We start from the raw sequence: 27,853 nt of genomic DNA, 5'->3' as shown, positions 1-27,853 counted from the left end.
CCAAGGAAGCTCTGTTCAAGAAGGCCCTGAAGACGCATCTTTTTAAGCTTTAGGACTTGGTATACTATTGGGGGCTCCACCTCTTCTCCCCTGTTTTTCTATGTTGAGCGCGGGGACGCTCTGAGTAGCTATATAAAATACATTTATTCAAGGCAGTGGGATTGGAAAAAAAATCTTCGGGCATCAATACAAGGCTAAAGCCCTTAGCTATTAGTAATAGGGTTCAGGCCCCTCTGTGGGCCTTCCACCAAACCAGGATTATCCATACCAAAGAAATCCGTCCAAAACTAAGACTGCATCAAAACCAACTACCCCTAGAAGAAGGCATGCTTCAGGGGGCAGACAAAGACAACCTAATACCCACTCCATTCCCCAGTGTAATTGATTGAGTTGTTTCTTTGCACGTGGAAGAGTGGTCTGCAATTGCCAGATACAAATATGTGCTAAATATTGTATCTCGTGTACTTTCTGGGTCTGAAAGTCATTTCGCTGCCAGTTGCGTCTAGACCATCATCAAAGCACCAGCGTTCAATTCTGATTAAGGAAATATCTGTCCTACTTTAAAAAAGAAAAAAAGTGACAGCAAAGACCCCACAGACAGGAAGACATAGGGATCTACGACAGTTATTTTAAAGGAATATAGAAGGGTCCAATGCTAGAGTTCAAACTGATATAAGATCTACGATTCAACATTCATCAGTGAACATTTTAATGCTCTACCTAGATCAAGTCATTCTGCAAGAATTGATTGGTTGTGTGCAATAGATCTTTAAGATGCGTTTTTCACATACCAATCACTCACCCACACAGGAGGTACTTAATATCCGTAGTAGTAGAAAATCACTACCAATGCACATTCCTGCCATCAGGTATAGAATAAGCTGTTTGCACGTTCGTGAAAGGTGTGGCAATATTAGCAGCCTACCTATGGAGTACTTTAATCTATTCTTACCTGGACATGGGGCTGCGGAAGGCGAAACGTGAAAGACCGCTTTGTAAAATCCAGCCTGTTGTTCAATTGGTGCTGTAGATCAATTGTCAAAAATTAACTCTTCATGTACAAAGATCCTCCTACCTGGGAGGAACTATAGACACCATAAAAGTGTTTGCTTCTGGACAGAGCACAACCTCTATACTGGACAAGTGACCTTACTGTTGAGAACCACTAGTCAAACAGCAAGGTTGATCTCATCACTCCCAAGTTCTATGGCAGATCTTCTTTACATTGCAGCCCTCCTATTGAGAAAAGGGCATTTTGTAAATACGTTGACATAGTGAGTCTTCTGAAAAAAGGTCCTGTCCAGAGAGGAGAGGCACCTCTACAAATAGTCACACATATATCCCTGACAGGTTGGGTCCCTCGCTTGAATACTCTATTGGTTCAAGGACAGTCCACAGAAAAATGGAGATAAATAGCACATAAACCACCTCACGCAAAGAGCAGTTCACCTGGCCTTCAAAGCATTCCTTCCTTCTCTGCAGGCAGACCGCTCTACCGCCATGCATTATATCTAGAACCAAGAAGGCGCCAAGTCACAACTGCTACTCTGGACGTGCAGTCAATTTGGCATTGTCTCTGGACCGATCTCTAAAAGTGACCCATGCCGCAGCGATGATAAATTAAAATGCCAATTTTCCCAGTCAATTTTATGAGGAATACCATGAATGGGTCCTGGATGACAATATACGGATCAAGGGGCAATGCCCTTTTGATTACTTGGCCACATGGTTTTCTGTACTCCATTTCTACAATGATATTGGTCCCATCAGTCATTGAGAAAGAAAGTATCCAGAAAAGATTACTTTGATAGCCCAAAGGCAGCAATACAGTGATTGTAGATGGGCCTACAATTGTCCTTCAAACCATGCATGAGGCTGCCTCCTAAGCAGAGTCTGGCGACCAGACTTCAGGGGCAGGTTCATTCAATTCAGTTTGCCAGCATGGCTCCTGAAATAAACAGTATGGTCATGTAAATATTCCCTCTGCTCACATGATGATTTTAGAAAAGGCAAATCTTCTTTCCACAAGAACTTGCTATTAGCAATTCTGTTTGTGATACCTAAACTATGGACACAACCCTATTGCCTTTTAATCCCATGCGCGCTGCGGGTTTTCCCGCTGTGCGCTGACTTTTTCAAAAAGCCGCGGTTCATGACGAGCTCAGCTAGTCATGAGCGTGGAAGGGGTTAAGAGGAATTTTCCATACCTTGCATGCAAATATGGACACTGGCACTCTGTATATAGAATACATCAATGGAAAAGTGCTGCAGTGGCCATGCACACAGCATTGAATTAATTACGCGTTTGACTTCAGTGAAGGTTCTTACTATGCAGAACTGAACTCTAAGTGACCTTTTTGTTTAAAACATTCAAATTATTTTAGCTTATCTTGAATCCGTTAACTTAGTTGTTCTCTTTTGCTGTTTGCAACCTTAAACTCTAGATTCTAAAAACTCGTACATATATAGACATAAAATCGCTTTAATGTAGTAGTTCAATATACCTCCAATTCATTTGTTCTTGACAATCTACATATCTGCTCTTGGCATAAAGGCACCAGCACATAGGTAATCTGAGAGGCCGATTTGAAAGGGATCCAGTTATTTTGATAGGTCTCTGGTGGAAAATAAAGCTGGGTACCTAAATATGTAGGCTTAAGGTAAAAGGAAATAGCGGGCTCTTGTCACTTTAATTTTTTTACATATATGTGTGTGTATCTGTGCATGTGTGTGTATATATATATATATATATATATGTATGTATATATATATATATATATATATATATATGTGTTTATGAGTGTATTTTTATTATTGGAGTAAAATCGCCTGATCAGGTAACACTACCAACTAGAAGACGCTCCGTGGAAAAATATTCTCCCACTAACCAATAAGAGAAAGAAAAATGCTGGGGGGGAGGGGTTAGCGGGGAGCGGTTGTTCAGTAGAGTAACAGAGTGCAGGATGCTAAGTGAGGTGTGGGGTCTAAGTAGATGGAAAAATGTTAATCGTTTTTTTGTTTTTTTTAAAAAGGTAGTTCTTAGAAATTTGAGGATTCATAAAAAAAAAAACACGATTCCTTAGTTTAACTTTCTCTATTCTCTCAAAGAATTCTACTTGTTAATCTATTTCAAAGAATGAGCAAATCTTGCTAAATGCTTGAATTCATGCAGTTTTAATCTGTTAGGTTTTCTGCCTTTACCAATTAATATTAATCAACTATTACTCACCTATACATTACACTTACGGAAGTTTTTAACAGTTGGTGAGACATGGGTAAGAAGAAGGGGATGCAAGTTAACAAGGCTACAAGTAGTGTTTAATCCATCCACAAACTCGTTTGCAAAGAGTTGATATAAAATAAAAAGTAAGGTTGTGTAATCAGTTATCCTAACCGATGTACTTCATTTCAATTCGAGTTACTCACCCTTGCAGATTGGCACAAAGTGATTAGAACCTTCCTACTCAGTTGTGTTCTTCAGATGTGTCTGTACATATTGCATGCCTGCCCAAAGTCCCTCTGATAATAGCCAGGCTTATCACATTACACAGGTCAGTATTCGCCAAAACTAAAATTAGGCGAATGCCCATGGATGTCCTTTTAAACTCTCAAAAATAGTTGTTTCAAAAGAAAACCAGCTGCTTCTTGGTGGTGTTGATTCTGAACTTATTATAGTTTCCTTGCATCAGCCAGAGCAGAGTACACAGGTTTACTTACATGGATATTTGTGTATTCTAGTTCTAATTAATTCTATTACCTCTGCACATTCAACTTTGAGAGGTCCCAGTTTGCAGCTAAGCCAAATGTGAAGGATATTACACACACTATAACCGAGCAGTGTGGTACCACATGTCTTTCATGGTGTTGCAGTGTCTGGAGATGACCACGCCAAGTGCATCACAGGCTGTGCCCTGTCTTAGCCTCTTCATTTGCCATTTTTACTTCTGGGTGTTAGGACTCACAAAGGAACTTGGGAGCTGAGTTTATAGTAACAGTCATGAACGTATTTGACCTTCCCCCCCCATCCCCCCAGTTTTAAATATTGTATGATTTTGGGTTCCTTTGCCACTATGAGCTAAACAGTATTGTTTGAAGAGCTGCAGCAAGTGTAAACGTTGATATTGAAGCCTTAACTTCCTTGAATGCTGTATGTGATGTTTGGCAGATCAGTCATGTCAGCTGGAATTTCTTTTCTTCTTAGCGTGTCTTTTTAAGACTAAGTACTCGAGGGAAGGAAACTATCAGCACATATAACAATCTTGCTTACCAAAAGCAGGAGGGGATATTAAGAGTGCAGAGCAGTCGATCCTGCCATGTTTGGCTTCAAGACACATAAAGGATTAGTTCTAACAAGCCATTTCCCGAAAAGCACAAAACTGGTTGAATGTCCCAAAGGGAAATCCCTTCATTCATCCGGGACATTCCTCAGGAAAAAGACCAAGACAAATACTCAACCAGGATATTGAGCCCAGCGCCTGTGCTGGTAGTTTGGCAAAGTGCTTGGGAAGCAGCTTCCTAATAGTGTGTTCAGCACCACTGAAGTCTTCTCAGGTACCCACAGTGGCACTTTTAAGTCATTGAAGGCAGATCTCTTCCCATGCTGTCCTAGATGAATGAGAGTTGCATCCGTGACCCCCATCTCCCCACTATGCATGTAACGTAGCACAGATCTGGTCTGCAGCAGACTGTAGGCTCTACGTTTTCGCCTATGTTTACTGTTGATAAGCTGATGGATGTTTTGCCAAGCCAGCTAAAGTCATTTAGTATCATGGTAGAGATTAATGCCTAGTGTTGATCAATGGCATCAGGAGAGCTATATAGTATGTTTCATGTGATGGCTCCTTCATGGACCATTATGTGGGGTTTTTTTACGCAAGATTTTACCTTTTGTTATGGAGAATGAATATTGGCTCTCAGAAGGGCAGTTTATATTGTGTACTAGGATTTATTTTTGAGGAGTTCAAACTTTTCTTTGTTGAACAGCAAGACTGACGTTGGCTGAGATGTTGCAGGGCTTGGACACTTGCAGTATGCAAGTAGCCTGGATAATTAACTGAACTGTGTGCATAGTGAAGTGCTCCCAGCCACACCGTCCGCCTGGTGAATATAGTGCCTCTGTAGTTTGAGGAAGATCATCTTCAACCTGAAATCACCTAAATCTTACCTAAGGAGCCTCAATGAGTGTTTTCTTCATTTTACTGAGAAACTTTAAAATCTTAAAGATGATTTTGAGGTGAGAACATGATCTTTGCAAGTTGTCAAGGATCATTTTGAGGCAATATGGGCCGAAACTGGATAATCCAATTTATTTGGTACAATAACTGATATGTAGGCGTGGCCGGCAGTCAACATAGGTAAGCCTTAAGAGAAATGGCCTGCGGATTTCAGTTGGATGATAGATTGGGACAGAATGCTAGCACACCCTCCGAGCATCCCATTTAATCCAACCACAGATGGAATTAAAAATACTACATAGAGTTTACATGGAAAAAAATAATTCTGAATTCCTTTTTGACTTCTTGAGACAGGGACACAAAGAATGAACATGTTGGCAAAGGAGATGTTTGCATTAGGATCTTTGGCTGTTCTGAAAATGCTCTTATATTTTAGCCAGATATTTGTTTTCACTTAGGCAACTTGTGGGCCAAATGGAATAGCATTTCTCTGAGGAGTAGACGTAGACTCTAAATTGGGTGGTTGCAAATGAAACGATTCAAATATATAATTCTGTTGCAAGAGTAATAGCAACTTCTTTGTACAGGAGTTGTCCTTTTTCGCTAATGTCAAATTTTTCTCTTAACCTTCATTCAAGGATTCTATGAATTGCTGGTTGTTAGAAACTGGTAGCGTGGTGCAGAGCGGGTGGGCCAAACTCCGTAGGAAATGTGTAAAGCATCCACACAGCACACACAAGCGGCACACTACAAAAAGACCACACCAGTTTGGGTGAAAAACAGCATATGGATTATGCACAACACAGCAAGAGGTAATCACAGGGGCGAACACGGTACCAACTGGCACCCGATAGTCATGTACAGGAGGGGACTATTTACAGGGCAAGGCCAATCTGGCTGCTGCCAGAACCATCGCAATTACACAGGAAGAATCAATGTAAAGTCCATCAATAATGATAACCAGAAGCAGTCCGTACCTGCTGGGGAATAACTGAATTCTGCTCAGTACCTTGGCATGAATCTCTTTAGGCATACCCCATTAACATCAACTGCAAAAAGAACATTAGGCTTAGAATGCAGATATCATTGTATGGTATTTGGCCTCCCCTTTGGCATAAACGCATGTGAACCGGTTTGAACCTAAACCATCCTTGCCCAACCATAGTAGTCTGCATCAGACACATTATGCACAACACCATCAGTGTAAGCTTGGGGGGGGGGGAACATTATGCATCAAGACATTTTGCAGACATCATGGCATTTCTACGAGAGGCCTATCCTGCACAAATAGGCGTAAATCATCTTTGCCGAAATCCTGGAATGTAAACATTAGGCCTAGGTCCAGTGGGCACAAGGTAAAAAGCATAATATTAGGCAAAATACCATGAATCTGGTAGATCTGTTGATGTAGGGTTCTAGAGAGCTGCATATTTGTCTTTTATAGATAAGGGCCATCCGCTGCTGTAAACTACTTTTATTTCACGTGTGCTGGGCAGTCATGTGAAGCTCTAATGTTGTGGCATTGGAAAGTCCCAAGCAGTGTAGATGTTGAGGTTCCTTATTTTGTAAGGCCAAGCGATGCTCTGAGGAGACTCAAGCAATCTGCGCATCAATGGAGTCATCATTTTCAAAGATGTTTGATATCTGGGTGCATTTGCAGGTTGCTCTTTTCACAAGGTTCTTGATTTCAAAGTGTGTGATATATTGTTCATTGTGGTTTCTGAAGAAGGGTGCTTAGAGGCTGGTTGCTAGGAATTATATATAATATATATAATCCACATTTGTAAAGCGCGAACATTCACCGTAAGGGTCTCTAGGCGCTGGGGGCCCTCGGGAAGATTAAGCAAGCTATTGCCCAGAGTCACATGGTGCTGAGCTAATCTGCTGCTGGCACCGGGGATCGAACCGTGATCCCCAGATTCCGTAGTCATTCGACCTGGCCGCGGCGCCACACCTATTCCCCAATTATCAACTGTTGTATGTTTTTCCTCCATCTCTGATCATTGAAATAGTACTGTGAAGGTTCAGAAAGTTTCACAAGGCCTTGTTCTTGGTAGCTCTGGATTAGTCTGGGGCTCTGCTATTTAGATCAGCTGCGTCTCTCACTGGGAATTTGGTCAGTATACTGTTTTTTTGGTTTATTTAAACTCTGGAATATGGCACGTTTCACCCACATCTAGCCACTTCGCAGGTTCAATGTTGGTAGCTGCAGTAGTTTAGGATCTCCTTTTGTATGCCATATGGTTGAGCATCAGGCGTCTTCCCAAAAAAATTGATGTTTTTGAAGATGGTGATATGAGAAGCTGGTGGGCACTTCTATCTTCAGTTTGCTCACCTCCTGAACCTCCTGAGGCGTCCCAATACAGTAGGACAGAAAAGTTGAGATGAGTTTCTTGCAATGGCGAGCAGTGACACTGCTCTATCTCAGCTCTGTGCCTGCCTAGGTTTTATGTCACAGAGCCATATAAGCATCACTTTAGTTCTCAGACGTTCAGAATACTGTAACTTATTCATCTGGATTTGCCTGTGTCATTGGATTTGTCATGTAAGTTCTAAAAAGGTTTGCAGGTCACATTTGACTGGGATTAGTAGTTTTTTTTAGATAGTTGCTTCAGATTTCCTAAAATTGTTGGTGAATACCTACACCTTACCTTATAGCATAATGAATTTAAATTTAGTACTAGTTCAGTTGATGGCTTCTCTGTTGGAACCCTCGCACAGTTGTCACAATCCTGATCTTGAAGATGCCCTATATTTTAGTAATTTTACCTAGAATAATCTCAGCAGACCTACCATATGCATTCATTTCAATAGACAAAGTGCTTTTTGAGGAAAAAGTAGCCTTTCTTGTTGAAAGTGGTGATAAGATATAATTTGTGTCAATTAAACCGGTTGTCATCCTCCTTACTCATATAAGCAGAGCAGATGCTTATAATAGCTACCCAGAGAGGACACTTGACCTTGAAATTGGCAAGCATGATTTCAGTATGTCTAAAGGTGTTTTTAAGCAAATTAAATACAACCGAGAATAAGTTTGAGTTAGAGTAGATGTTTTGGAGGATCCAAAAAAAAGAATAGAAATTGTGATTCAAGCGCAAATACTGTCTTGGTTTTTAAAGCCAGTCAAAGGCTGAAGACTCGTATAGCTGGCAACACTCAAAGTTCAGGGTGGTCTCCATTGTGCAAATATTAGAACCACTAAATTAGGTGATTCTACATTTTTCAGGATATGTTTGAGACAGATTTTCATATTAGACAAATCAAGCCTTGAAATCCTTGATTTGTAATAGATGGCAGACATTTAGTTTATAGACCTTGTAGTCTCATGGCAGCATGCACAAAGGAGTTATAGGCTGTGACTGCATGTAATGCAGTGTTTCCTTATTTGAATGAATGTACCTTAAACCAGTCTTTGCATTTAAAATGTGCATCTACTGCTCAATTTGAGTGTGTTTTGTACTTTTTGAAATAAACAACAAGAGTTCAATTTATGGGAGCTGCTATGGACATATCATTAACGTCTTTTCAGTGTTTCTTTAGGGTTCTGGGTATAAGAACAATTTAGGTAGTTATGATCATTTTCTTAATCATGACATCTTGCATTATGCTGGTGTAACAGACGAGACTCATAAAGAGGTTGTTGCAGCAAGAGTTGATGAGAACCAAGTGATCACAAAGATGAGTGCTATTAAGGAATTGTATAGAGGTTCAGATGTTCAGCACAATGCTTGGCAAGCTTAAATTTGGGTGGGGTTTTACGAGAAACATTTGTTGAGGTGATTAGTATGTCTAAATGTGTTATTAAGCAAATTAAATACATTTTGGATAGTGTTGAGAAGCAGTCCACAATACTCCACCTGAAGAAATTATTGCACATTTTATCATGTCCATAACTGAGACTATTGCATTTTTGAAAGGGGCACATCTACAGAAGAATTGAAGAGCAACCACTTTATCTACTCCCCCTTCATTTGTGAAACATTGTTGCCTTGACTCGAATGCTAAAAAGAGGCTTGTGAGCTGTAGATCACATGCCTTGCATACTCCTGCCATCTAGTGTTGGGTCCAGATGTTTGCAAGTTGTTTTTCTTCGAAGAAGTCTTTCCAGTCACAAGGTAGGTGCCGACTCCTTTCTGTGATAGTGTGCATGGGCATCAACTCCATTGTTAGATTGTTTTTTTCCTTCATCGTGTTCGTATGTGTATTGCTGCGCTCTGGTTCAAAACCGTTCCTCAGGTTCCCCTCGGTCTACAATTCACTTACCCTCGACAGTATTGTTTGTTCAAGTTTCCCATTCTCCACGTATCTGTTTCGGAAAAATCTTTCAATCGGAAACTTCGTGGAAGACAGTCGTGCCTAGCATCGTCAGGACACCTCGCAGTCGATGGAACGGACTCCATTTAAATTCTGTCCTGGATGCCACACCAAGTACCTGCTCTCCGACTCGCACGAAGTGTGCAACTTATGCCTGTCCCCGGAGCACGACGAACAAGACTGCGACGCATGCAAATCTTTCCGATCCAAGAAGACTCTCCGTGACCGTCTGGCTTGAGGTCACAAAATGCAAAACCACCACAGCTGATCCATTCCGAATCTTTTCGGAGAAGATTCCGAACAAGACGTCTACGATTCGCAAGGAGCAGAGGAAGAAGAGGAGCTCATTTCTGTGTCATAAGCCTACTCTGACATGGACGAAGAGATTCCGCAGGGTCCGCGTACTGTGAGTACAGATTCCCCCCTCCCTACCCCTGCCCCAAACTCAACCACTGCCCAAGAAAAAGGCCCTGGTCCCTCCTGTGCCTTCGGGCCAAGGTCTGCACCGAGAACACGTTTCCATTGCCCCGCCTTCAGGCTCGGCACCAAAACAAATATTAAAGCCTTCCTGCTCGGGATAGAGTTGGCTGCATTCGGGCACTGAGCAAAAACAATCTGCATCGAGACCGAAACATGTTTTGGCTTCAACTTCTTCGGTACCAAAACCATCTCCGAATCCACATTCTTCAGTGCCGAAAACCTCCGCCCCAAAAATATTGGCACCGAAAGATAAAACGGCTCCTACTCCATCAAATGAGCCACGTTTTGATGTCCCGCCTTCAAACCCAGGCCCGAAACAAAAACTGATCATCAATCCTAAAACTTTACATTCATCCAATATTGCCATCAAAACGCAAACCAGAAATGAAGGACACTTACCACATTCCTCTTAAGAGAAAACATGTTGGTACTAACCCTTCTCCTCCTCCTGCAGCACCTCCTTTCCCACCTAACCCAAATTTGTTCATAACACCCACAAATTCACAACGACCACTAACACCTGACAACCAGAATGACGTGGACGGGGTAGATGATAATAGTCCTGATCCTTGGAACAAACAGAACACCGATCCAAACACCGATAACGATCCAGATCTATACTCTTCAAAACCCTCTCCACCTGATGATAATGTAGGGTACATAGAACTAATAAGTAGGGCTGCTGAATATCATGGAGTTCAGCTTCATAAAGAGTCACTTGAGGAGGATTTTCTCTTTGAAACACTAAGCTCTTTCCAAAGATCCACTCACACACTGCCTATGCTTAAGGGTATGCTAAGACATGCAGACAACATCTTTAAACATCCGGTTCGGGCACAGAATCTTACACCAAGGGTAGATAAATCTGCACCATCATATCCAGTTTACATTAAGGGTCAATTATTAGATTCCTTAGTAGTTTCTAATGCCCGTAAACGGGGAAACTCCCAAACATTGGTGTCTGCCCCTCGTCCAGACAAGGAATCTAAACTAGTGGAGGCCTCGAAGGAAAAAAGAGTAGCTGCCCTGGCTGCCAATCACTGGCGTATTGCCAATACCCAGACTCTCTTAGCTAGATATGACAGAGCGCTCTGCGACTAATTAAAACAATTGCTTCAATTTCTACCTAATGAACATAAGTCTAAGGCACATGACCTAATTCAGGAATGAAAGCTAATTTCAAACACATCTATTAGACGTGCTTTAGATGCAGCTGACACTGCGGCTCGTGCAATCAACACCAGTGTCTTGCTCAGAAGGCACGCCTGGCTTAGAATTTCAGGGTTTAAACCTGAAGTACAGGTTTCTATCTTAAACTTACCTTTTGATAAAGAGCATCTCTTTGGTCCTGTTGTAGACACTTCCTTAGAGAAGATGAAGAAGTACACAGACGTTGCAAAATCTATGGGAGCCCTACAGTCCCCATCCAATCAGGGTTTTTTTCGTCGCTCCTTCTAAGGGGGGAGGGGGCTCCAAAACATTTCTACAAACAATGCCTCTACATCTTATAAAGGCAACAGTCAGTCATCCTCTGCAAGAGGTTACTTTTGAGGCGGATTTAGAGGCAATAATGTCATGGGAAGAGGTAAAGGTTCCACACCCCGCACCTCCTCCTCAACAAACAGTGACTTGCCTCCCCTTCCCCCCGATCATTCCACACCTGTCGGAGGACTTCTCTTAATTCTTCCCTATTTGGCATATATTAACTTCAGACCGATGGGTTCTGGGAATTATCCAATCTGGGTATTGCCTGGAGCTTACCAACAATCCCCCAAACATTCCTCCACATTCACACAAAATGTCTTCAGAGCATCTACAGGGAAGAGGTATGGCGCAGCGGCCAGGGCACCTGACTCCGGACCACGTGTTTCACGGTTCAATCCCCGTTGCCGGCGGCAGGTTAGTCCAGCAACCTGTGACTAGGCAATAGCTCACTTAATCTTCCGGACGGCCCCCAGTGCTTTGACACCCTCAGGTAACTGTGCGCTTTACAAATACTGGATTTTATTTCATTTCACCTCTTCAAACACTCTTCTGAAAAAGGTAGCTATAGAGCCCGTACCATTATATCAGGCGTGTACTCCCTATAATTTCTCATACCCAAAGAGGACAGATCTCTCGGGCCTATATTAGACCTCGGAGAGCTAAATCAATATGTTCATATGGTCACTCTTCAACAATTGCTCCTACTCATACAGCAAGGCGACTTTATCTACTCTAGACTTAAAGAACGCATACTTCCATATTCCAATATATCCCACTCATCGCAAATATCTCTGAACTGGTAGTGTTGCCCCTCTACCACAAACCTAAGTGCTTCCATTCGGAGTCACCACTTCTTCCAGAGCATTCACCAAATACCTGGCAGTAGCTGCTGCTCACCTGCGAAGGCAGCATATTCATGTCTTCCCATACTTAGATCAAAGCCAGCTCTTACCCGAATTGTCTCGAGCACACTCAAATAACACTACACTTACTGCACAATCTGGGGTTCACAGTAAATGTGTTGACGTCCCATCTCCAACCCACAAACCTATTTGGGAGCCACTCTCAATACTCCAAAAGCTCTCGCCTGTCCCCATGCAGCCAGAATCTGCAATATTCAGGCTCTAATTTGTTTCAGCCCGACCAGTCACTACCAGCTCGAGTATATATATGCAGCTACTGGGATTGTTGGCGTATTGCTTCATGATAGTTCCCCATGCAAGACTTCAAAGGCGTCCCCTTTAAGAATGCTTAGCCCGTCAGTGGAATCCGTCTCAGGGTCAATTGTTCGATCTAGTGTTGGTAAACAGCCGCACCCATCGCTCTCTGCAGTGGTGGAATCCACAAAATTTATCCAAATAGTGGCCCTTCGTGGCTCGTTTTTTTGTGTGAACTTGCCTTTCCACAGTGTGTAATAAAAAAAGTTAAACTATAAAAAGTGGCCCTTCATCGATCCAGGACCGCAGACCGGGCTAACAGAAGCATCGCTCATTGGTTGGGGAGCTCCTCTCCAAACTTACACAGTTAAAGGTTTGTGGAGTCAAAAGCAACTTCATATAAATCATCTAGAGCTGCTAGCAGTATTTCTAGCGCCCAAAGCCTTCCAGACTCTCCTTGCAGGCAAAACTGTCCTGGTCCGCACCAACAACATGACAGTCATGTATTACATACAGAAACAGGGGCGGACACGCACTCTCCAGCTGTTACACCTTGCACAAGTCATCTGGAGGTGGGCTATACATCCCAATATTTCTCTCCTGGCAGAACACCTCCCAGGAGTAAACCATCAAATCACAGACCTTCTCAGCAGTCAGAGACAACAGATTCACAAGTGGGAACTTCATCCTCCAGTTCTCCTCCCATTCTTTCAAATGTGGGGTATTCCACAGATCTGTTCGTCACACACCAAAACTTCGCCTCCAGGTGTCCACACCCATTGTCCAAAGACAATGCACTATAGATGACCTGGTCAGGGATATTTGCCTATGCTTTTCTGCTTCTCCCACTCATTCCACTAGTGGTTCGGAAGCTCAGACAAACATCCCTCACACTGATCCTAGTAGCTCCCACATGGGCCTGTCAGCCTTGGTTCACTACCCTGTTGGAGCTCTCAGTAGTTCCTCATCAAAAGCTACATCTCACACCCAGTCTCCTCACACAGAGCCATGGAGACCTAAGACCTCCAGATCCCAAAAAACACAACTTAGCGATCTGGCACCTGAAATCATAGTTTGGTTATCTGAACCTTCCACCAGACTGTATGAACATCATTAAAGAGGCCAGAAGGCCTACTACAAGGGCTTGCTACGCAGCTAAATGGAAGCTATTTGTTATATATTGTAATATCCAGATCAACCCGTTAGATGCTTCCATTCAAAATACAATTTTTTACTTCCTACACTTGCAGCAGTCAAGATTGGCTTACACATCCATGCGCTTAAATCTCGCTGCAATAGCTGCATACTTCAATATAGACCGCATCTGCACCTTTTCAGAGTACCCGTTATCAAAGCTTTTACAAAAGGGCTCAAAAGTTATTCCACCAAGACTTCCACCTGCTCTGGTGTGGCATCTTAACATTGTCCTTACCAGACTAATGGGTCCACTCTTCGAGCCATTGCATAAATGTGAACTGCAATTTCTCACTTTGAAGGTTGCTTTCCTCATTGCTATTACATCACTGAGGAGAGTGGGTGAGCTTCAGGCACCAACCATAGAGGAACCATTTTTACCACTCCACAAAAACAAATTGGTTCTTCGCACTACCCCCAAATTCCTACCCAAATTGGTATCTGCCTTTCACATCAATCAATATGTTGAGTTGCCTGTGTTCTTTCCCCAACCAGATTCAGTGGCAGAACGGGCTCTACACACTTTAGATGTTAGACTAGACTTGTTGTATTATAAAGAAAGGACACAAACATTTTGTTAAACTAAACAACTCTTTGTGGCTTTTGCTCCACCACACAAAGGCAATCCTATTTCTAAATCTGGTGTTGCTGGGTGGATTGATAAATTTATCCAAACATGCTTTGCAAAGAGAATTTTCCCAATACCCCCTAGAACGCATTCCACCCGCACACTAGGGGCTACTATGGCTTTCTTAGGAAACAGCCCCATAGCTGACATCTATAAAGCTGCAACATGGTCTACACTGCACACATTCACTAAGCACTATTGTGTAGATGTGTTGGCGAGACAACAAGTTAATGTAGGTCAGGCAGTTCTTACAACACTCTTTCAAACAACAGCTACAGGTTAGCCACCGCTTTGGGAGAATACTGCTGTGTAGTCTATGCAAAGCATGTAATCTACAGCTCACATGCCTCAAATGGAAAATGTTACTTACCCAGTAAGCATCTGTTCTTGGCATGTGGAGCTGTAGATTCACATACCCTCACCCGTCTCCCCTGGTACCTATACCTGTTGCACTTTCTTACGTATACATACGCATGAACAATTTTATTCTACATTTACGAACTCCATTCTCACTCCGTGTGGGAAACAATGGAGTTGATGCCCATCCACACTATCACCGAAACAACTTGCAAACATCCGGACCCAACACTAGATGGCAGGAGTATGAAAAGCATGTGAATCTATAGCTCTACATGCCAAGAACAGATGCTTACTGGGTAAGTAACATTTTCCTTCAGAAATAACTGCTCATGCTTTTTCTTAGGATTAGACCTATTTGGGCGTAGCCAATGTACCTTTTACACATTTTTGGTCTGTTTCTGGGTAACCTTACAAAGATGAAGAATCTGCAGAGAATGGTATGCAATAGAAAAAAGTTGCATTTATTTCTTATTGCCCACATGCCTCTCCTCAAAGTCCTTAAATCTGCTAGTTTGCTGTATTAGAATAATTCATGTGGTTCTTCTCACAGATTTAACACTTTATGAATATTGTTCATGCCTTTAATTGGATCGAGAAACTTTCTTAAGCTGTAGCAATCCAGCATGACCATGTGGTGCCAGGTGGCCTCAGTCATGACTCCGCTCACCCAGAATGTGACCTCAGAAATGTTAGGACACCAACTGGTACACTGGCATTAGTTTCTGTTTTTCTGCTCCTGATTGACATGTGTCCAGAGCTCTTCTCAGTGCTTCACAGTCAAAACCCTTCAGCTTTCAATAGCCTTTAAGGCAGTTGTCTCCTCCTAGGTTTTCAGGGTTTTAACCATGTCACAGATGCCAGAAGATGACATCTTTAGCGGACCCACATAACATTTGCACATGGTGTATAGATCCCATTTGTGACCACTTCTGCAATGCTCGTTCCTTTATGTACCCAAAGGTCTTCAAAATGGGAGATCGGAAGGGTTTCAATTCTCTTCAGTTTAAATCTCCTCACAGGTAACAATCTTCCACAATAAACATCATGGCTAGGAAAAGTCCTCTTCCTCCTCGAGGATATGGTCCTATTCCCAAAACCATTCCTTATCCGTGCTCCGTTCCACGGTGTGTTGTCAATTGGTTGGCATACACCTACAGACGGGGACATGCCTTCCCCCTCTGATTCTCCTTAAGCGCAAGTCTCTACGTTCCCTTCAGTGGGACAAAAACAGACGCATTCGAATTAATGTTGCCACTACTAAAGCCAAATCTAACATTTTGATACTGCCGAGGATAGCTGCTAAATGTTGTTAAGAGCATCTGCTGTCGTTGAATGAGGCACTCTAGCAGCCTATTCTAGCTGTTGGTGAGAAACCCTTTATAGGACTTGAAAGTCACATGTAGGATGCTAGAAGAGATGAGCCTGCACTGTGTGAACCACAATGTTTGTTGTCTGACCCCTCTATGTAGAGTATAATGGTCTAGGCTTCCTCTTCTAAGTTAAGAATGTCTTTCCTATGAGCCCTCAAGACTGAATCTAAGAAACTGCACCCCATAAGCCTAAAATTGTTTTCTTCGTGCAGGGGTTGCTTAGTAATTGGGTTGAAATACAGACATCGAGCCCTCCCCTCTCCAGTCACTGAACTGAATAAAGTAGGCCTCGACAGGCCCTAAGGCTGTGCTCAAGCCAGTCCGACAGGCTTGCAGGTGTATTGCACCAGTAGGATAGTGCAACATCTCTACTCAGAGCACCCACGCTGCATGGCTGATGTTTAAATTTGTCACGACTGATCCACAATTGTCACACAAGTCTGAGGCTTGTAGAAGTCTCCTACAAGTGTAACTTATCCCTTGCTTCGTATTGTGAGCTGCTGCTGTATTCTTGAATTGGGGGCAAATAGCCTGCACTATTAGAGACAGGATAAAAGCACTCAGTGCAAAACAGTGTGGAAATCTATCAAGTTTCTCTATTTGATAGACTAGAAGGTGGCATGTACAGCTAGAGTACATGCTTGGATGTCATTAAACACCTACTCTGCCACAGAAATTCAGCCAAGGCTTCCCGAGGTCCATCAAGGAGCAATTTTTGAAAAATCGCCTGTGGCTATTGCCCTGCATATCTCATCTTCCCTACTGGCTGAGAGCATCGACAGCAAATATCTGTCAATTCTGTGGAAATGACGGTGAGGATTTACTGCACCTCCTCTGCACCTGTGAAGAGCTGCTAGAGGAAAGAAGACAAATGCTCAAAGCTTCATTCAACCAAAGATGTATCCGCTCACGAAAACAAGCAGTGATGGCCTTCATTGCTGCTGATGATCCACAGTTGAACTGTCAACTTGTAAAATTCCTCGCATCCATGCGCTGAACACTTCCAAAGGACGCAATATGCTGAAATGACTAAGCTCTTCTGCTTGGATCCAAGGCACTCTGTGGGGGACACCAGCGATCACCCTGGTCGAAGAAGCTCTGTCCAGGCCTAAGAACTGGCTTTTTGCATATGGCACTTTCTAATCCCCTCCTCTTTTTGCACATGGGTACTGAACTTAATCCCACTTCAGCGTAGGAGCCTTCAAGTAAATCTTGCCCAAATCCCAATTCTTGACTTTTTTTTGCACATAGGTGTCCCATAATCTCTGCACTTCTTGTACATGGGTCATATGTCCAAGCTGGGAAAGGGTTTCCTGCTCCTACCTCGTGTACAGCTACTTTTAATTAGATCCTCACTGTCTTTGAGTATCGGCCCTTACACATGGCACCTTCCTCTGCAAATACTGCAAATCATGGTTTATCTCCGTATAACTACCACAATCTATTTTTAAGTACCCCTATTGGATACAGTAAATGAGAAGGTGTATGCTATTATCTGAGAAAGGTTTTATCCTATCAAAAGTGTACTATAATATGAAGGATGTTTTATTGCTGTTTATTGCAATGGTTTTAAGTAACTATGCAAATAAAAATAAACTTAAACACTCACCCCGTAAGGGAGTGCATTTCTCAGTGCACCAAACTTGCAACGTGCCAGAAGCAGGATGTACTATCTATGCACCCTTCCGTTGATGGTTTTCTCACTCCTGGTCGGATGTTACAAGGGCTGTGAAAAGGAGTCTGTGAAACAGTCTTTGTAAAGAACGTCTCCATAGCCCTTCACAAAACCCATATAGCTTTGAGCAGAACATTAAAGGAAGGTGGAGGTCAGTTTTCTGCGTGAGGGGGTGCACCACCTGCTGTCACAGACCATGCTATGCTAGCTGAACTTGCCCCCGTAGCTTTAAAATCTATGTACCTTTGGTAATTTCCCTCCCAGCCCTGCCCCCTTCCACAGCAGCTTATGTTAATAACGACACTGACATTATACTTTAGGCCTCTCCCATCTCGGGTGCAACTGCAAGGTCTCTCTTGTAGCTTAAGGGGGAGTGAAACTATGATCCGCACAAGCGCAGTTGCACTCCACCTATAAAAGTGTGCCAATACAGCCAGCCCTTGTGCTGAGCTGCTCATGTGTTTCTACCTTCTCTTCTGAATGGAATGGTACTTTCATTTAACTCGCATACAACAGCTGGCCTCTGGAAGTCTCACTCTTCACACACTGACGCTTTATAGGGCCTCGATCAGTATCCCTGGCAGTTGGCAAAATTGACAGCTATCGTTTGTCTAATCACATGAAAAAGCCTGTATCAAATCTAGACAGCAAGTTATTTGGAGTACCAATGCGATTAAGGTTTTGGCTTGCACTTAAGCGGTTTGGTTGAAGGATGGGTGTTCACATGGTTGTCTAGAAATTTTTTGAAGTCCTTTCGAAGAGTTGTACCACAGCAAATTATATTTGCATACCTTTGGGATCTTATTAATCACAAGGTTAATTATCAAAACAGGAGGGAGGTAGTAAAACATGAAGGTCTATATCCAACGCCCTACAACTTGATGTAGTCACAGTCAACAAACGTGCTGCTACTTAAATTACTTATTGTCTACATTCTTGCCTTTTATAAGTCTACTGTTCTCCACTCCCTTTTGGGTAGTGTTGTCATATGAGTACCACATATATATGTGCATACACACACAATGATGGGGCATTGAAAAAGTACCAGGAACTGACGGGGTGTTGGTTGGCCCCATGAAGGCTCCGATATGGTCACTTCTTGGGTGGTCAAAGTTATGCCTTGGTGCGCTGGAGGGCTGTTGCGCAAAAACTTTCCTGCTCCAGATTAGCAATAGAGGATGCTCATAAAGTGAGGACTCTGCAGGAAAATATGGTATCCACGAGAAACGGAGTTACCGAAGAGAAAGCAATTTCTTGATTTTGCTCTTGCAGCAGGGTGGTGGCATTTCTGCGCCACAGGCTTGTTTATCATGACACTATTGCAAACCTACTGACATCAGTGATGCCAACTAGCACCGCAACAGCATGTCAGACGTTCTATGAGGTTCTAGTTTTTGGCTGGTGAATTTTAAGGAAATAATGTACAGAGGGAGCACAGGATGGAGCAGACCTGAAGTTACTAAAGGTTGTAACTTTTTCTATTGGGTGAATTTCCCATAGTGTGCTTAGAATGTTTTACCATTTATTATCAGTTGCTTCCTCTTAATGACTTTGTGGTTTACCTCATATATCTATAGTGCCAGTAATGTATTTCATTTAGTGTACTCCGCATGTTTCATACAGCAGGAGCTTAAACAATTGCAACGAAACTTTGAGTTTAAAATTGTCAAGCTCCTTCAATATCATATCACGTTAAATCCAAAATGTAGTGAACAAAGAAAACACGAACCGACCTGTAGAATAGTGTCTTGAACGTGTAAATAGTTGCAGTAGCATATTAATGATCCAGGTAAATCAGTGAAGTTGTTCTAGAAGTTAAATGACTTTGAAGAGTAGATATTTATGGACCTTTATTACTTATTTGTTGTCTTGCTTGTATAACGTCTCTTATCCGTGTTTCAATTGAAAATATTCAGATTAAAAGAGTAAACTACATTTGTAATATCTAGTCTATAGTAAAGATTCTTTGTCTTCGTTTAAAAATATAGAGTCTTTCTAATCTTTTACGTTCAGACATTGTAGATTATTTATATTGCATTTTCGGCCTAGTTCTCTCTTCAAAATATAAATGTGAGAAGAATCTGAAAGAGGAACAGAAAGGATGCTATTGTCAGTGACGTACAATATAAAACAAGACTACTGCAAAAAGTAGAGCTGAGACTATCAAATACCAAAGTGGTTGCACCTCTTTAAGACCAATGAATTGGTTCGCTTATAGTTCATTTTATTGTCAGGGTTGTTAATTACAGGTATCAGTGCATGACTTTTTTTGTGCAATTACATTTCCACAGTTTAATCACCCTTTTTAAAAAAATTTTTTTTGATGAAGCAGTGTATTTTGTTTAAACTATGATTGTCATACACATTTATTACATGGTGATTATCAAAGCTGTTTGCACCACTTTTCTTTCTCAGAATACCATGTAATTTCAACTTTCAAGAGGAACCCTCTCGAACAGGCCTTCAGACGGCCCAATGTAAATCTTACATCCAATCACCTTTTATATCACTATTGGATTGCTGTAAGCCATAAGGCGCCAGCATTCCTGTATGATCTCTACCTCAGGATTACTGGAAGAAGCCCAAGGTAATGGTGACTAGCTCTATCTTTGCTCTTCCTCTGACATTGAAACATGCACATACTTAACAGGAAATGACTATTGAAAACAAAGTGTTTTGCTGCAATTTAATACTGTTAAATGCAATATTATGTCTTCTCATTGTTGTAAGCCAAGTTATAAGTATATTGTGTTTCATAGTAATTAATTCAAATACTTAATGTATGTAGGTTGTTTGTTTGCATACATTACATTAAATGTTTGGCCCTTATTTTTCCCCACAGAAAATTGTGTAAATATGACCTTCAAGATGCATCCTTTAGAGCAGGCACTCAGGCGCCCCAATGTTAATCTTCGTTCCAACCCCCTTTTGCATCATTACTGGACAGCAGTCAGCCATATAGTACCTGCCATGTTGTTTGATGGTTTTCTAAGGTTAACAGGTCAGAAACCCTGGTAAGACAGTTATGGTAAAAAAAATTAACCGAAAAGCCAGGTGCTGGTAAATGGTGGAGGCTTGCATGGGAGGCGCAGGCTCAGTGGCATGGGTTTTAGTTTTCTGCTTCTGTCAATATGTAATAACTAGATCTCTGGCATTTATTTTTGCTGAAGTGGGTAGAGATCCTGCCTGGAGCGAGAGCATAACCTTCAACATGACAATATTTTGAAGCTATTCATAAATGTCTAATATATAAAAATTAGGGCAACAATCTTGCACTAAGCTTTCATTCATCAATGTCCTGTTCCCACACTGGAAAGGACATTGAGAAACCTTATCAATGGATGATTTGTCAGCCTGCCAAGCACTGGCAATAACATTGAAATAAACTAAATTAATGTCCCACTTAATGTCAGTTTTCAGAACAATAGCATATCGAAAGAAGCAGTTACTACCCCATTGCAGTAACAACATGCCAGCTGCCTAACTCTGTTCCTTGCAGCTTTGGCCTCCTTTCTGCTTTTTTTGCTGTATAATCATTGATATAGGGATTTGTATGATTTAGGATTCTGTCCTTATTTAGAACAGCTCAGCGCCTCTGTTTTTCATGCGCTTTTGCTTCCTTTCTATTTTTGGGTTCTCATGTTAGACCCAGGTTAAGTATGTGTTTAATGCAACATTTAATGAAAAAAGTATTTGTTACTTATGAAATCTTAATTTGTTATCGTTTTTCTCCTAAATTCTACTGCTTTTGTAATTTTCGTTTGGGTGTAAAATGATTTCAGTTTCAAGGTTGTCTATTTACAAAATGGATGGGAATTTTGAAATGTTTTTGGTAACTATAATTGATTTTCTTTCTCACGGAGCAAAGACAATGAAATACCACTCTCCATGCACGAAGAACTGTCACCAAGTGGTAGTTATTCGCTCATGGCTTCTCTTTGGGTGGTATTTAAGTAGCCGTGTTAGGCTTTCGAACTGAGAGCAAGAAGTCGCCTATGAAGAGTATAAAGAATATATATAGGCCATGGCATTCTCTCCACAGATTCCCAGACCTTTATTTACAACGTACATATCGCTCTGTCTGACCTTGACACTTTACTATAGGACACAGTGACCCAACAGCCATCATTTGCTTAGCTGGCTTGTTCAGTGAGCTCAACATCTGAAACTGGAATACCCTTCTTTTAGCATTTGTCGTGTTAGTGCTGGGCTTTTCAGATAATGTTTTCTTTAATTTAGTTACCGATATGCTATCTCGTCATCAACAATAACAGACTGCATTTTGTTGTTCTGTAAACATGTAATTTTCTATTGCGTGACGTGTACCTTTTTAGCTTCTGCTGCACCTCCAGTTTTGCGCTCCTTTGTTCTACCACCGTATTAAGCCATCTCGTCTTGCACGTATTTTTAATCGTGGTTACCTGTCTGGATTTTCTTCAGAGTTACTCTTTTCATGTCTACAAACATCTTGCAACTGAAACCCTTTAGAGGTATGAAGAGTGTGTGCAGAAGGAGGGTCCAAATACCCTGTTAGTTGGTGCAGTAGTACTATTTGGAAACAAGTTTCCATTTTAAAATCTGTCTCACACGTAATATCACTTTATCTTATACTTTGGAGTATACAAAAAGTGATGGATGGAATGCTTGAATTAATCTCAGCCACCGATAATTACTTGGGCCACAGTATATTTTTTTGTACACCATGCCACCTCAGTTTGGACCCAGCAATATTCAAATCAGTCTTGTCCCTGCTCCAATGGGAACAGTCCAGCCTGAACTGCCAGGTGGCATGGTGTGCAAAATAACGATGGACAGAGTAATTATCAGTGGTTGAGGTTAATTCAAGCATTCCACCCATCAACTTTTGTATACTTTGAGTTGGCATGCAATTTGGCATCTCAATTTTAATTTGAATGTGAGCTGAGTGGATTTGAAATGTGTGTACTTGGGAACTACTCGAACACTATTAGCAGCTACTACCACAACCCAAATCACATTCCTTTGGGCAGACCCGACAGGTCTGAGACAGAGTGCTGAAATTTAGCCTCGGAGTCTAGCAGGCAATTCATACCAAGCCAAAGTGAAAATACCAAGCAGCACTTGTTCTAATCCTATAGTATTAAGCCATGGAGGAACAAACAGTAGGTGCATATTTTTTGAATGCATATTTTCTGTAAGCCTTTCCATTTGTATATCATCAAAATATCTGCAAAGATATCTATATTGTTTTAGATTATAGGCCGTTGGATTTGGAGTCTTTTTAATGTTTTTTTCTTTGATGGTTGCATGTTTCCTGCAAATTCAGACTGTGTCTATGGCTGTAATGCCAGGATCCTGACCATTAGAGAAACCTAATTCAAGGTATTAATGCACCACTTCCAGCCACTTCAATTCTTAGGGTTCAAAAGCTCGTTTGAATATTGCATTTGACATAGATGCCACCGACGTAATCCAGATTCTATTACAAGCCAACTTTCACCGAAGTCTAAGGGCGATAGTTCCAGATGTAGTCTAAATAGGTTTAGGCATAAACAATGCCATTTTGTTAAACCAGAAATTATTCTTTTTTTGGTTTGCTTTATTCCCTTTAAGGCCATATTGCTTCAAACCACCCTGACCAAAGGGCCCACAGCATCATTAAAAGGTGAAGCTGATCATGAACGTTTCAACTTTATTCCATATACCTTTAAAATATTGGACTAGAAATCTTGCAGTTGGTCATCACTCTTACCATTGAACCCTTCTCTCTTGGCTGATCTTTAAAAACCCTAAAATATGACACTCCATCACTTTCCATTGAAGACAACCTACTGCGTCACTTTTGGGAAATTCATGAGGTGAAACTTAATTTTTTTAATGAGATGTATTAATTCCAAAACCAGACTATTAATCAATTCTCTTATGCTCAATAAACTCACTTGGGTATTCACAAAACTTTATGAACCACTGTCCTAATTCTAACGACTCTTGTGTTGCCTAGCCGGAGTTGTACTCGAAGGGCAAAAAAAAAAGAAAAACACTGTTGCACTACGCGGAGCTCCACAAGTGGCGGAGTATGGTAGAAAAATGCAGTTTGCAGTGATTGCACAGTGCTGGATGCTTGTCCGCACTGTGCAATCATTGCCAACAGCACCATGCACAGCGCACGTTTACCTTTTCTGCCGCTCGAGTAGATTTTTACTTGAGCGACAGCTTTCGCAACCCGAATGGGCAGTTTCTCAACACGAGTGGTTGCGGGCATACGCGACCACTCCCAATAAGAAACCTGACCCTCCCGCGTTGAGAAATCTCAGGGAAGGTTTATTTTCCACGCTTGCCAACTTGATGTTGGTGATCGCAAACGATGAAAAATCTCGCCGGGGTATATTTTCCGCGCTCGCCAATTTGACGGTGAACGCGAGCAAGGAAAAAACTTTGCTCCGCTGCGCGAAGCGGAGTAATTCGAAACTCCACGAGCTCAGCGTAACGCGGAGTGTGGGAAACTCCGCAAACTCTGCGAGCGGAATTCACCACCCAGGGTTAGGCTATTTTATAGGGAGACATAGGTGTATAACTGGCACCATTTGTTAAACCATTACTCTCCTAAGATATTATGGTGGCCTCACTGTTTTATATTCTATAGAGAAAACTCTTACCAATATTATCAACATTTTCAAATAAAATTGTTACACTTTTATGTTAGCAGGTTCTGAAAACTTCTAGTGCATAATCCAGACTTGGACACTTATCATGCTTCAGATTACTATTTACATTATGAATCATCAGTCCCGGTTCATACTAATATTTTCCTGTGGTATCTTATCTTTATGGGGCCAAGCACATGGCCCCATAAAGATAATAAACCTTTTGCAGCAGAAGGAAAGCAGATCGAGGCCGTCCAAGTGGGAAGGCAGAAAAACAGGAAAGTATGTGTCATGGCGAGCGCTTCTTTTTCCGTTACTTTTGGTATAATCGTGGCACCTGCGCTTTACTTTTAATGTTCTAAGAAAAGCACGGGTGCCGCGATTATACCAGAAGAAAAGAAATAGAAAAAAACATCTATTTCTTTACTTTTGCTATAATCGCGGTACCCACGCTTTACTTTTAACACTAAAAGTAAAGCGCCGATGCTTGTTTTTAGTCAGGAGTTGTATTGGTTAAGGATAGCGAAGTTGGAGTATTTGACTTCCTTCATTAAAATCAAGGAGTGGAGCGGATTTTTCTGCAGTTAACACACACACGTTTGCCATAAACCGGACCTTATTTTGCCCTACATAACATTCTAGTAGTTTGCCTATCAAATGTTGCCCTCATCTGCAGGCCTGCGTAGGTCCTGACATTCAGCGTCCCTGGCACCAATGTTAACTAAGGGAGCCTTGCTTGTGTCTCAAGGCTTAACTGAATGAAGGCGTTTCGCTTCTATCCGATCCTAGCACTGACTGTCGATGTTTCATTCCTGATGTGCCTCCTTTCTATATCTTGCGGATTTATCGCATTGTGTTCTGATTTTTAAGTCAACAGGACTAAACACACTGGGACTTGCAGATTCATACATGCATATGGGGATCGTGAAACATGTCCCAGCATGCCGAGTGCTGTAGACTGGAAAGCAGACTGACAAAGAGCCACTCTAAGGCATTGGCCAGTTAATGGCTATGAGAGTGATGCAAATATTTTGTTCAACTCTCTCATGAAAATGTGCTCAGTTGGTACATGAGTTTTAGGCGATGGAATACAGGTCATTATTGAATTTTCCTTTTTTCAGTTCCTAAATAAGCGACGTCTGTGTTGCGTAGTCACTTGCTACCTTGATAAGAATGTACGGAAAGATACAGAATGCTGGGTGGTGATGTAGGGAGGAATCTGGTAAAGAGTTAATGCAGTTGAATAGACAGGCCACTTGCGTGACTGGCCTGCTCAGGATTTCCAACTAGTACCAAGTCTTCATGAGACTTTTAATTACTGTGCTTACGTCTTGCAAACCAGGACTACAACTTTCAGAGTGCTTTAGGTTAGCAAATAAATGCCAGGGCCCGCAAACTAGGTGTGCAGTTGGCAGGCATGGTGGTGGGAGTCTGATATATTCTTCTTTTCAGTCTCATTGTGTCAAGTCAAAAAGTGATGGAACACTTTAAAACATCTACATCATTATGTAGTATTTTAAGAATATGCCATTTACACTTTGTATCATAATACCGGATATAGATTTTACAAATAGCAGTACGCACATACTAGACTCATTGCTATGTGTACATGGGTTTAAGAGTCATGGGGCACACTGGGATCACCTTCGTGTCACAAAGATTAAAATATTACTGTAAAACACAAATAATTTATTCTAGAGAAAATATTAAATCTTAAACAATGCCTAATTATTGTACACTAAATTGTGCACCAACATTATTGGTATTTAATTACATGCATGTTCACTAAACCAACAAAAGGGTCAGTGCCTAGAGTGCTCCATAGGTGCCATTGCAGGGCTTTCCCTGAGTGATAACCGCAAATACTACTTTAGCAGCAGTATATGTGCATAGCTCTGAGAGATGCGCCATTCGGCTATCACTGTACAAATTCTTTCTGTAATTTTGCTGCCCGTCTATGTAGATACAAACCCACTCTTGCTCTTGTGTCTGCGCCCAAGCAGTCTATGGATGTTCACTTAGATGACTATGGAAGGGTAATGCCTTATGGTATAGAACTGGGCAAACTGCAATACCCATTGACCGCTTCAATCCATTGCACCTCCCAGCCCACCTGTGGGGATTGTTGATGCACACCTATAGGAGATGCTTAGAGCACAACACTGTGGTGCTGAATTTGTAAACTTTTAAGTACAGGGCCAAAAGTTTTCCCTAGCAGACGTGCCACAATTGCGGCAGAATTCTGGGTTTTCTGAATACCCAAGACTGCATAGTCTTGGTTCCATCTCATGCCTCTTTTTCCAGTCCTTTTATCATACTCCTCCTAGTTCTTTTTAGTCCATGCTTTCTTCCTCTATTACTGTTTTCCTATATTTTGTTTTCTCTTCCTTCTTCAGGGGTGTGGAATTTTATAATACATCTACCTGCCCTTGGGCCACCGCAATTTGTCAGAGAACTAGAGATCCTGTAATTTAAAAAAATCACCTTGTCCCTGCTGGTGCCAAGTAGTGAGGTGACCAATATGGCAGCATTCTCAATATATCAAAGGTTTGATAGCCTCACTGACTATGCAGTAGATCCAGAGATGGAATTCCCTGTGAGCCTGTTCACACTCACTAACTTCCACGTTGAAGGGTAGTCGGCAAATCCTCTTTACTCTTCTCACACAATAAACAAGCATTGGCATAGACAATAGGTCTCGCCTTTGGGACCTAATAAGTGTTTAGCCATGCAACGTTTGATGTTGTTGCACCAAGGATATTGTACTGCATAACTAAATACTTATACGGTCCCAGAAGCGAGACCTATTGGCTATGCCAATGCTTGTTGGGTTTGCATTCAAGATAAATGAAGATGTGAATGTACTTTTAATTTTTATTCTACATTGGACTGGGGTTTCGGCTTTACTTTTTATTCATTTTATGCAAAGGAAATCGAGAGTTTTTGGGTTATTTCCATCGCCGATTTTGTGTATAGGTGAAGTTGTTAGTGTCAGTATATATTTTTTTCTTTTATGGCAAGTTTCAGGTTGTTACACTCACAAGTCATGTTGCAGGTTTAAACCACGTGGGAGAACAATCTCTTTTGCTCGAAGGAGGGCATGTTGGGGACATTGCTGGTGATATGAACCCTAAAACGTTTCCTTCCTCTTGCTCCATCAGGGCATTTTGAGTGGGGTGTGTTGTGAAAGTCATCTTTATTTGACTGCTATCAGCCCCTTATTTCTGTGGCAGACTTGGGCTTCAGGTTCTGTGAACCCCACACATCTCACAGCGGCATAGTTGTGGACACAGATAAAGCTCTAAAGATGTGTGAAGATTAGGTTTTAGATCTAGTTGACTCACTAACCGGAGTTTTTGATGTGGCTGAAGAAGGAAAGGGTAGGGAAGTGCC

The 27,853-nt window shown here is 41.7% G+C and overlaps 1 protein-coding gene across 5 annotated transcripts in view; it reads left to right on the top strand.

Annotated features, from left to right (window-relative positions):
- FAR1 (fatty acyl-CoA reductase 1) overlaps window positions 1–27,853 on the top strand; it is a 564,623-nt gene that overhangs the window by 387,555 nt on the left and 149,215 nt on the right. For 3 of the 5 annotated variants that reach the window (XM_078680901.1, XM_078680904.1, XM_078680900.1), the window contains one exon: window positions 20,253–20,424. In XM_078680901.1, coding sequence (XP_078537027.1) covers window positions 20,253–20,424 — 172 coding nt within the window. Of the gene's footprint in view, window positions 1–20,252; window positions 20,425–20,679; window positions 20,852–27,853 lie in introns of all 5 variants that reach the window. The other 2 variants (XM_078680905.1, XM_078680903.1) reach the window with 1 other exon arrangement.

This window comes from Lissotriton helveticus, chromosome 3_1 (genome assembly GCF_964261635.1).
Source record: "Lissotriton helveticus chromosome 3_1, aLisHel1.1, whole genome shotgun sequence".
Taxonomy (NCBI): Eukaryota; Metazoa; Chordata; class Amphibia; order Caudata; family Salamandridae; genus Lissotriton; species Lissotriton helveticus.
Note: the sequence above shows the minus strand (reverse complement) of the source record. Positions and strands in the feature narration are given on the sequence as shown.